This window comes from Musca vetustissima, unplaced genomic scaffold, assembly GCF_032173495.1.
Source record: "Musca vetustissima isolate MV318-11 ecotype Yass unplaced genomic scaffold, APGP_CSIRO_Mvet_v1 utg4378, whole genome shotgun sequence".
NCBI classification, from domain to species: domain Eukaryota; kingdom Metazoa; phylum Arthropoda; class Insecta; order Diptera; family Muscidae; genus Musca; species Musca vetustissima.
Genome location: NW_026887069.1, coordinates 555602 through 565931, shown reverse-complemented (window position 1 = coordinate 565931; position 10330 = coordinate 555602). Strand labels below are relative to the sequence as shown.

At 35.4% G+C, this 10330-nt stretch overlaps 1 protein-coding gene across 1 annotated transcript; it reads right to left on the bottom strand.

Annotated features, from left to right (window-relative positions):
* Positions 1 to 3073: 3073 nt before the first annotated feature.
* Positions 3074 to 4291, bottom strand: LOC133334570 (beta-ureidopropionase-like). The gene is made up of 2 exons (XM_061542885.1): positions 3818 to 4291; positions 3074 to 3082 (listed from the first exon to the last, which is right to left on the bottom strand). Exons 1-2 carry the CDS (start codon positions 4289 to 4291, stop codon positions 3074 to 3076), a joined length of 483 nt encoding a protein of 160 aa, XP_061398869.1.
* Positions 4292 to 10330: the final 6039 nt, after the last annotated feature.

Genomic DNA, 10330 nt, shown 5'->3' with positions numbered 1-10330 from the left:
TTTGTTCGCGGTGTTGAAATTTAGAGGTATTTGTTTTTGCGGATTTTTATTAACATTTTCAAATGTCACAATTTTGTGTTTTTATTCAAATCTTTTTTATTTATTTTTTTTACACCATTTCCACAATACGTTTAGAATTAGAATATAGGAAGAACTTGGAAAAAATTGAACCACCTTAAGGTGGAGTGTATATTAAATTTACCATTCCGTTCGCAACACCTCAACAAAGCTATCGAAGACCCCATAAAAGTTGCTCTGAACAAAATGCTATGTCGATTTAGCCATGTTTGTTTGTCCTTCCGTCTTTTGAAATCTCGATACAGATCGCAATAATTTAGATAGAGCTCTGATATTTTACAAATATTTTTAATACCCATCACATGGTGGTGGGTATAAAAAAAAATTCAACCCAGTCGAAACTAGCGACGTTTTTACTTGTCGCTCTCCCAAAACTAACTAGTAAATTATAGAAGAACTTTTATTTTCATCAATCTGTCTTGTCTATTTCCAATTTCAAAAACTTTGGAACCTGTATTAGTCGCGCGTAGAATGTGACGAAGACAGGTGTATGGGTTTAGAAAATGTGTCGTGTGGTTCTAGTTTAATTGCTGGACATGTGTTAAGTATTGCGTGATGAATCCTTATCCCATACGAATTGAGTCGATCGCCACTTTCGTCTTCTTTGTCGATTCAGGTTAATCTGCTACAATTGCGGGGAATGGTCGCCAAATGCAACATTCATATGAGCCTCTATGATAGGTGCGAACACCTAGTCGTTTATTCGTATACCTTTGGGCCTCTCTAGATAAAGAAGATCGTACCTGGCATATTGACTGGTATAATCTTCGTATTCTCATAAATATATATACTTAACTGGTGTCATGAGCAGACACTCTGCTGCAGGACAGCGTTCTAGCAGGTCTCAATCAATTCTTTCACAAATGTCATCAATGATGGGATCCGACGTCATGATCATACAATAATATACACTCCACAAAGTAATAGTACGTTTACATTAAACCGGATTTGGTTAACCTAGTGGGTTTCAATTGTCAATTCCTTTGCATATATGTCAAATAAATCCTCATAAAGAAGGTTAACCCGGTAAAAAGTTGTAATGTATATACCGTTTAAAGCAAACACAATTCAGTCAGAGGGACACCGACTTTCACACATACATATATTTAAATATCGGAACATATGAGGATAACCATATATACATATAATTCTGGCCTAATAATCAAACCAATTGTCGAATCACTTTTTCCACTCCAAATGAGACAGGCCCCAAACATGGTTTCCGAACGTTTCAACAACATCTGCTGGCTTAGTCTCAAACACACCATACTTATCAAACTATTTGTTCTAATAAAAGAATTTGATCTGTGGATGGGTTTCCCATCGTGTGCGTAATAAAATCTTATCAGCGTTGCATGTGGGATTTTAGACTCTTGTCTTAAAACACTCCAACGATCAAATCTTCTGTAATACAAAATGATGTTCAAAGTATTTTGAACATGCTGATGACTGGCAAGAAGAGCTGACAAATTAAATTTCTGTGCATGAACTATAATTAAGGAAGAATAAATTGACTCCACCCACAAGTCGTCGCAGCCAATTATCTATAGAACCTCCATCACAAGTTCCTCCACATTGATCTACTACTTTCATTATATAGCCAACAACGTTTTTCTTAGGCAATTTCTCCTTCCCCTCTTCATTAACCTACGATAATGCACATGGAGTATAATGTTTGATGTTTCATTTCATATTCTGTTCCCGCGTTAACTAATGTTTTTTTTCCGTTTTTGCATGTTTTCCTATGCGTCAGCATCCCTCCAACATGGGAGAGCTTAACTGGTTTTCTAAATCTGGAGAAGTTAGATACAAGTTAAATACAACACAATGTAAATTACCATCGAGCATTGGTAAATTGCATTCCATTTTCACCCCAAATGTCACTTCTTTCTTGACTTCAACATAGATTGGGACAACATCACCATTTTCTTCTACATTGGTTTCTTCTACAATTTCTCCATCTATGAGGTAAACATGATAATTATCATGTACATTCTTGTTCCTGTTTTCCAAGATCCGTTCCGTCGTCTTTCTTTTTCTTCAGCTGGGTCATAAATCCTGCCTGGAAGAAATAGAGTGAGCTCCGACTTCTTCAAAGTCTACATTTCAATTAGCGCTGTGGTTATAGACACGTCAGGCAAATCATGTCTCGCGTCGTCCTATAGGCTAATTGCATAGTCGGCTTCATTGTAGATTTTCTCCAATGCAAAATCATACATTTGGGGTTATTGGCTAATATCGGAAAACAGAAGTCCAGATAATCACGCTTGATGCCAACACTTCCTTTGCAATGGTTTCACACTTTGAGTTATCCGTATTATTTCCGAATCTCTCTTCTCTATATATATATATATACATATAGCAGGATCAGCTGTGTAATACCCCGTATTGTCATGATTCGTCATAATTCTCACAGACGGGAGTAACTCCTTAGTGACAGAAGTAAAATTGGAATAAATCAGGCTTCTCCTAATTTGTAGCCTCCGAGTTCATCTCTGGTTGAACCTCTTCCACGGCCTAGCATCTCTCATTGGATGCTACATAACAACGTGGGATAGAATTCACACTTTAGTGGTGTTTTGTCTGATACCACGTTTAGTGCTCTCTACAAACCGGTTGACTTGAAGACTATGGTATCCCTTTCTAGTGTCTTATGTGTATTTTAAATTTCTAAAGTATTTTTTATTTATTAAAAAAATATATGTATGTACATAAATATTTATAAACTATTCTTTAATAATTTGTGACTTAAAATCTAATTGTGAGGCAGGTTTAAATGACTCGGCATACAAGTCCAGCCTCTGAGTCATACGGAATGTCCAGAAGTCCTTAATTTGGCGGCATAAATTTAAATCGACTTCGGTTATAAGGAGACTATCTTGATCACGTGACAAGCTTTAAAATCATAAGAAGAAAAAGCGTTTAATATTTTGAACACTATCTTGACGTATTTGCATTTAAAGTTAATATTATTTGAATTCTTTTCAGTGTCGCATTAATCAAACTAAGGGGAAACATATAAAAAGTTATTGTTGGAATTGGAATATGCGTCCAGTTGATCTATGAGGCTAAAATCACTGGATGTGAACCGTTATATACAATTATTTTAACCTCACTCAAATTAACCCTTTCCGTGCTTTTTTGTCGAATATATTCGACATTTAAAATTACTCTCCTTCTTTGCGATTTTTCGGTTATCCAATGTACCGTTACAATTGATGTTCTTGTTTTGGCTGAAAAACAGACAAAACTGTCCGAGGGTTAAAATAATAATTGTTTTTTTCTAAACTCTGTGCCTTAAAATGATGTTAAATACAAAATTTTAGATTTTTATTCCGACAAAATTTTTTTTGACACTGAAAATATATCGTTCCGGAACGAAAAAGTCCAAATGAACTAAATCCGTTTATTTCGTTCCTCTAATTCCTTTTGCTCCAGCCAAATGAACTATTCCCAAGAAAGAATGATCGGTATAAGATTCGGCTATTTCGTTTTTTCAAGTTTCTTTTGCTCCAGTTCCATTTTGTTCTCGTTCACCTAGTTCCTTTAGGTTCAATCGTTGATTTAGATATGTCCGTTCATTGACCGGATTAACTGACGTGTACCATTGAACTAAAATAAACTATGGTGACTAAATTATCTAGTTCCTTTTGCGAAGTAAACCGAAAAATATCCAACAGCATCAGAAACGAGATTGTCAACCTCTACAAATAATATCACAAACATTATTATCACTTACCGGTGTTCTCGAGCCACCTGGTTCCGCTACATAACTGGAACCATAAAATGGTCCAAATACTTTATGAGCCGGTTTGTCATCACCCGATGTATATTCATTGGGAAATTCTTCATTACCCACACGATCAATGGCAACTGCAAAATAACTATTTGCAATGACAGCATTAGGGGGCTCGATAGACCACAAAGGTTCACTTAGCGCTCCCACCGTTGCCAAAGTATTGAACATAATTTCAGCACCATTTAAACCGAACATCATCCAATTTTGTGGATGATGGCGACCATAACAGATGTTAATGGCAATTTTACCAAATTCTGTTTCGAAGACAGGATGGCCAGTGTTACCCTCGCTATAATAGGTGACTTCATTGAAATCGCCAACACGTGGTATATGATTTTTACGATGTTTTCCCATATAACGACCACGATTCGATATAACAACTGAGGTATTCCAGATGGTCTCGCCATGTTCCATATCACGTTCCAATATCTATGAAATGATTACCGTATTATAGGTTTTGGCTAGTTCTTGTAGCATTTTCGTGGTGGGACCATGCTCGGCCTCTTCGGCAAAATCACACCAGGGAAATTTTTCACGGGTGCAAAAATGCAAATGGCATGTCTGTAAGAAGGATAATAGTTTTTTTTATTTTAAAATCAGTAAAACTTACTCCATGCCTCCTGCATACAAACAATGTTGACATCAGCCGCTTTTTCCATATGGCTTCACGTTGTTTCTCCAGTGGAGCAGTTGTGGGCAGTACAATCGAATTTTGTATGGCATTTAACGAGGACGGCATTCACTCTGTATGCATTTAACGCTGAGGAAAATTTATCGGTAATTGGATCATGCAGATCCTTTCCGACACAACGGGATGAGGGAGTCTTATCCATTCTATGTTGGTTTGGATGATTGTCCTAACCATCCTAAAACAACAGACACTGCAACAAAAGCACATTGCTCTGCTGAAGTATAGGATGGACTTTCGTCTCCTCGTCTCCCACTGGTGCCATGAGGAGGCACCCTATAGCAGTTCTCAGGTCGTCTATCTGACAGGTTCAGACCGACTTCTCCATTGCGTAGCACTAGTATTCGTCGACTATCGACTTGAGGACCTTATCTCAGATAGTTGTAGTTTGCGGGCCAATTTGAACATACTGTCTAATGTGACCGCGAGTATTTTGGTAGAGTTGATGGTCGGAATTGTGTGCTCCTTGACCTGCACATTCAATGGCATTCTCATATCCGTACAACGCTATTGTTCTGCTGTGTTGCTTGCCTGGCTTTCGTAGCGGGACCGCCCTGCCCATTGTTTAGCCTTTAAGAACGACGTGGCCATCGACAAATTTAGGACTTTGGTCAGGTACTCAAGTTCGTCTCGACAAACTGTCACAGTTTCATCGTTAAATGTGACTGAGGTCCTATCATCCTTCTTACCAGGGTTCGAGAGCGAAGTTGCAACTCTTCAGGTGCTCCAACCATTTATTCCGCTTATGCTCTGCTGACCTCCAACGTGAGTTACCTGACCCTGGGATCTGCTGGGTTAGGTCGAAGGAGCTCATTTGCTAGAGCAACGGCTTCTGGTGAGAAAATAGATATCCCTTTTTTGGTATTCGACCAGCTGCAATGATGTCCCGGAATTCCCTTTCTGCTACCCGTATATCAGAAGGAATGGAAAGTTATCTGGACGGTGAAATCTCTGAATTCTTGCCAGTTGGTTTACCTATTGTTAAAGATAGTGTGGAGTTCAGAGATGATGAAATCGGGCGTTTTACTTACGGAAACAATTATGGGGAATTGGTCAGAGACAAGAGAAATAACGGGCTGCCAGTTGGCGTCACTTGTCAGACCCGGTGACACAATGGTTATGTCTGGCGAACTTATTCTGGTGGGGGCATCCTAATTTACCGTACAGAACAGTATGTTTTAGAGATCGTAATATATGCGGATGATTGTACGATGATGACGTCGGAACCTATTTATTATTGACGAAATATGCGAGAGGGTAAACGTGTACGTAGCTGATCTTGTGAGTTCTTACCCTCTGAGGAATATGCCGCCAAATACACAACCACACTGTAGACCCCTTGGACTCGCTGAAATGAAGCTCCCACTGAACATTATGGGCGATGAAGAACAGATTCCGATCATCAGCTTTATCTTGGATATTTTTCACTTTGAGGTTGCAATTGCTTTTGTTTAGCAATCACAATTTTTTATACATTAAATTCACATAAATATTGCTTATTTTATTGCATTAATTAGATGTTAAGATGTTCATATTCACATATAAAAAAGAATACAATTTAATTCGTTGATTATCATGCTTTTATAACATTTTTATTTAAAAAAACCAAGTGGATACTTTTCAATGTTACTCACTATATATTCACATGGTTCGGTCAATGATGTGAGCAACTTTAGAGCTTAATTTTAATTTTGGGACTAACTGAAAAATTGAGGCAAGTCAGTTGGCAACCCTTAGTTATCCATAACATTCTCTTTATGCTCTTATATTGCGCTTGTTTGCCTATTCCCTTGTCGCTTTATTGGGTTTCATTTCCATTTCATTCACAAATAAACAAAGCATGAAACGAAACGCCACCCAAACAACAACAAAACGACATGTACCAGCTCAAGGTAGATATACAAGGTAGCCGCATAGGCGAATTTCTACAACAAACATCGGTTGTTGTATTTTGATATGTCAAAAATATTTTGCAAAAACAAACAGATTCATAAGATTTTTTTACACAAACTCTTGTAGAAAATGTTAATAAAGGTATTGCCAAACAAGCTCTTATTTGCACCAACAGCTGGGCCGATGCGGCTACAGTATTAAATATACCTTGCACCAGCTATACAAACAAATGCCGCACAGTGTTTGGATGTTTGTCAAACACCCATATATTTATATACAAAGTTTTCTTCTATTCATATAAGAGAGATAGAGGAGAGTGAGATGTGGACCATTTGACAACAATCAAAACAGAAAGATAGATGTGACTTATTGGATTTGAAAATCGTTTGGAAAAATTCTCGAAAATAGTGGAACACGCGTGCCATTCATCAAACAGTAGGTCAGGAATATAAATTGATAAAAAATCATACATATTCGTTTTTTAATTTGTTTGTAGATAAACCCGATAGGAAAATGCACATGAATACAAACATAATGATTTGAAATGTTTCTAAATATAATTTATATACATTTGTTAATTCGGGTTGAATATACATATATGCAGAACATTAGGTGGGGTGATTCTAGAAAGTAGATGAATAACTACACTGATGATAATGCGTAGTTTTTTTTTTCAACAAAAAATTAAATACGCAAAACTACATAATTATGAACATATATATTTTATTTTAAAATTCTAAGCATGATAAGAAGAATATGCGAATTTTATGATTAAAATTGTATATTTTTGAAGCAAAAGATTTAGATTAGTATGCGACATAGTGCACTCGTTGGAATTCTTGAAAAAATGGCTCCGGAGATTATTTTATTATTATTTAATCTTTTCTTTCTTAATATTTCAAATAAAAAAATGTTAGTACGCAGGAGGGAACTATGGTGAGATAATGGGTTTGAATTCTACAGTGAGAACAGAAGCCGTTCTTTCTAACTCGGACTTATCAGAGAAATTAATTATCAGTACTGAATGCATTGTGAGAATATTGTTGTATTGGTGTTGTTGACGTTTTAATTTTTTTATATCTTAGGGGTACACTTATATAAATATTAAGTCCTAATTTAGATTAGGCGAGTTTACTTGCGGCAAGTTTTTGTTTGTAGGAGAGAGGGGTAAGGGGAACAGAAATAGAAAAATATTGCTCGTACCGGCAATTTTCTGGCAATTCGTTTTCTGTATTTTGTTTGTAGTGTCAATTTCCACAAAAACATTCACAAAATGTAAAACAATATACTTTTGAAACCGAATTGCCTTGTATAGACGCATGAAGCAAGTTCAAAAGAGAACGATAATTGCCGCAAGTAAACTCGCCTAATATAAATCAGGACTAATACGGCTAGTATTTGGAAATAAAAATAGATGACATCAAAAATGAAATAAACTATTTAGTTGGCTTCAACATTTTTTAAAGAAAATATCATGTATGTATTGAATACAATGACAAATAAATTTTAATTAAATTGAAAAGTATTCAAATTTAATAAAAATATTTTTTAGCCCGTTTTTAGTTATCTGTTGAAGAAATGTCAAATAAACACAACAACCTGTCGACGGATATAATCCTATACTAATCCCCTAAAAACTATATGGGGTCTCCGAAGGATTTTGTGTTTTTTTTTTCAGAAAAATAGGAGATCATTTGCTTCGAAGTATTTTTTCTACAAACAATTTTCAATAAGTTACAAAAATATGTAAGGTCAGTAATCTGAAAATATCATAATAAATGGAAAAGTTTTCAATGAATTTGATTTAACTTCCAAGACAAAGACGACTGACCCTGTTTTGAAACAGGCTCGTACGCATTTATCTATGATCCGTCATTTGTGCGGGACTTAAGAAAGAAAATCTTTTTTATGATCAGGTGTTTTTGCAATATCAAATATAAGGGGTTTTTTTTTTGGTTCCTTCAGAAAAAGGAACATTTAGTTCCGTAGTCCCTTTTAGTTAAATTTTTGATTGGCGCACGACAGTTTATTCGGTAGATGGATTGGAGAATCTATATGAACGGTTTCATCAAATGCAAGTAACTGAACGAGAACAAAAACGACGACTGGAATAAAAGGAACTAAATAGATGAACGAAAGATCAAGTACCAATAATTCCTTCTGCGGAATAGTACCATTGAACTAGTTCGTTACGGAACGACTTAACTTAACGTGAGGGTCGGAAGATAAATTTATATACTGTAGTCACATTATCAGTTGTAAATTTATTTGTTTCTTAATTAGAACCTACACTAACTCATGGATGCTCATTTAAAATTTCAGGAGATATACAAAGTGAGTCTCAGTCAATAGTATCCACTTAGTTCTTTTATAATAAAAATGTCATATGTGCATATTAATCAATGAATTAAATTTTATTCTTTTTTATTAACTTAACTTAAAATTAAGGCAATAAAAAAAACAATATTTATGTGAATTAAAAATAAAAAAATATGATTTTAAACAAAGCATGCTTGAGATGTTATGGCTTCTAATATTGTCTATCAAGTTTTACATTAATATCAAGTTCCTCCCATAGATTTTTTACATTGTCTTTATTATTGTGTGTCCAACGTTCGTTATATATTGCCACTATATATGTTATCCGATTCTGTTCAATTTATTTCATTTGTTGAATTTGAGAATACTGCTTCATCCGTTCTTTATGATTGGTTGTAAGGCATAGATTTTATTGTCATATATCTCTCTTTAGGTACTACTTAAACTACTCTTGGTTAGCCTAGTGTCTAACACACAATTTGTTCCAATAAGAAAATTTCATCTGTGGAGGGTTTTCCCAGAGTTTGCGTAATAAAATCTTGTCAGAATTTCATGTAGGATTTTAGACTATATCTTAAAATACTCTAACGATCAAATTTTCTGTAATACCTTGTATTGATTTGTCTTGTCTGGGCGGCTGCTTTCGTTCGGGAACACACACCTAACAACATTCGTACAGAATTCTACTGCCAGGGCGGCTGGACCAGCATGTAAAAATTTTAATGTTGACGTCTGGTATGTCTCCATTTGTGAAGCTCTGAGGTCAGCGTTCTGGTCGGCCGATTATATTATAAAAAGTCAACATGATATCTTTGTCTGCGCCATTGCCTTCCAAAATAATGGTGTGATTGTTGGTCGGAATGTGATCTCCAATGGAATGCACATTTCGGCCTCCTGGTGGCAGACAATATGAATATAAATTTAGTGGGTTAATCTTCTGCATATCCTCAAACAGCTAGGCATGGTTGACGGTGTTAAAGGCCTTATGTGGGTGTCATCATAACTGTTCGGTTGCACGATTTGTTCTGGCTCAGTACAATTTTTATTAGCGTGGCATGTAATGCTGTTGTGGTACTATGGATTTTAATTAAATTGGGTTAGTGGAAAAGAAGTTCCTCTTTGTGACAGAATTAAAATTAGAATAAATCAGGCTTCTGATTAAGTAGAATTTGCAGGCTTTGAGTTCATTTAAATGCGTGGATTTGATTTTTATTTTGTTATTTTCGTTTATTTAAGTTTTTAGTTTTTAAGATAATGATTTTTTCATATAAGCATATAAGAAAGAAATCTCTGACTTTTTTGAGTTTCTTATATCCGATATCTACTGTATTGGTAATATATTCATTATAAGTAGTGGTGGTGCTTCCATCAATCTGCTGATGCTATATAACAGCATGAAATAGAAATAACCTTTTGGTGGTTTTTAGACTGATACTGTGTTTAGTGCTCGCTACTAACCTGTTGACTTCAAGAGTGAGGTATCCCTTTCCTGTTTCTTATTTGTATTTTAAATTTATAAAAGTATATTTTATTAAAAAATATGTATGTACAAA

Bases quoted from the DNA above. Each gene is read 5' to 3' on its own strand.
- LOC133334570 (XM_061542885.1), bottom strand. From the start codon at position 4,291: ATGGAACATGGCGAGACCATCTGGAATACCTCAGTTGTTATATCGAAT.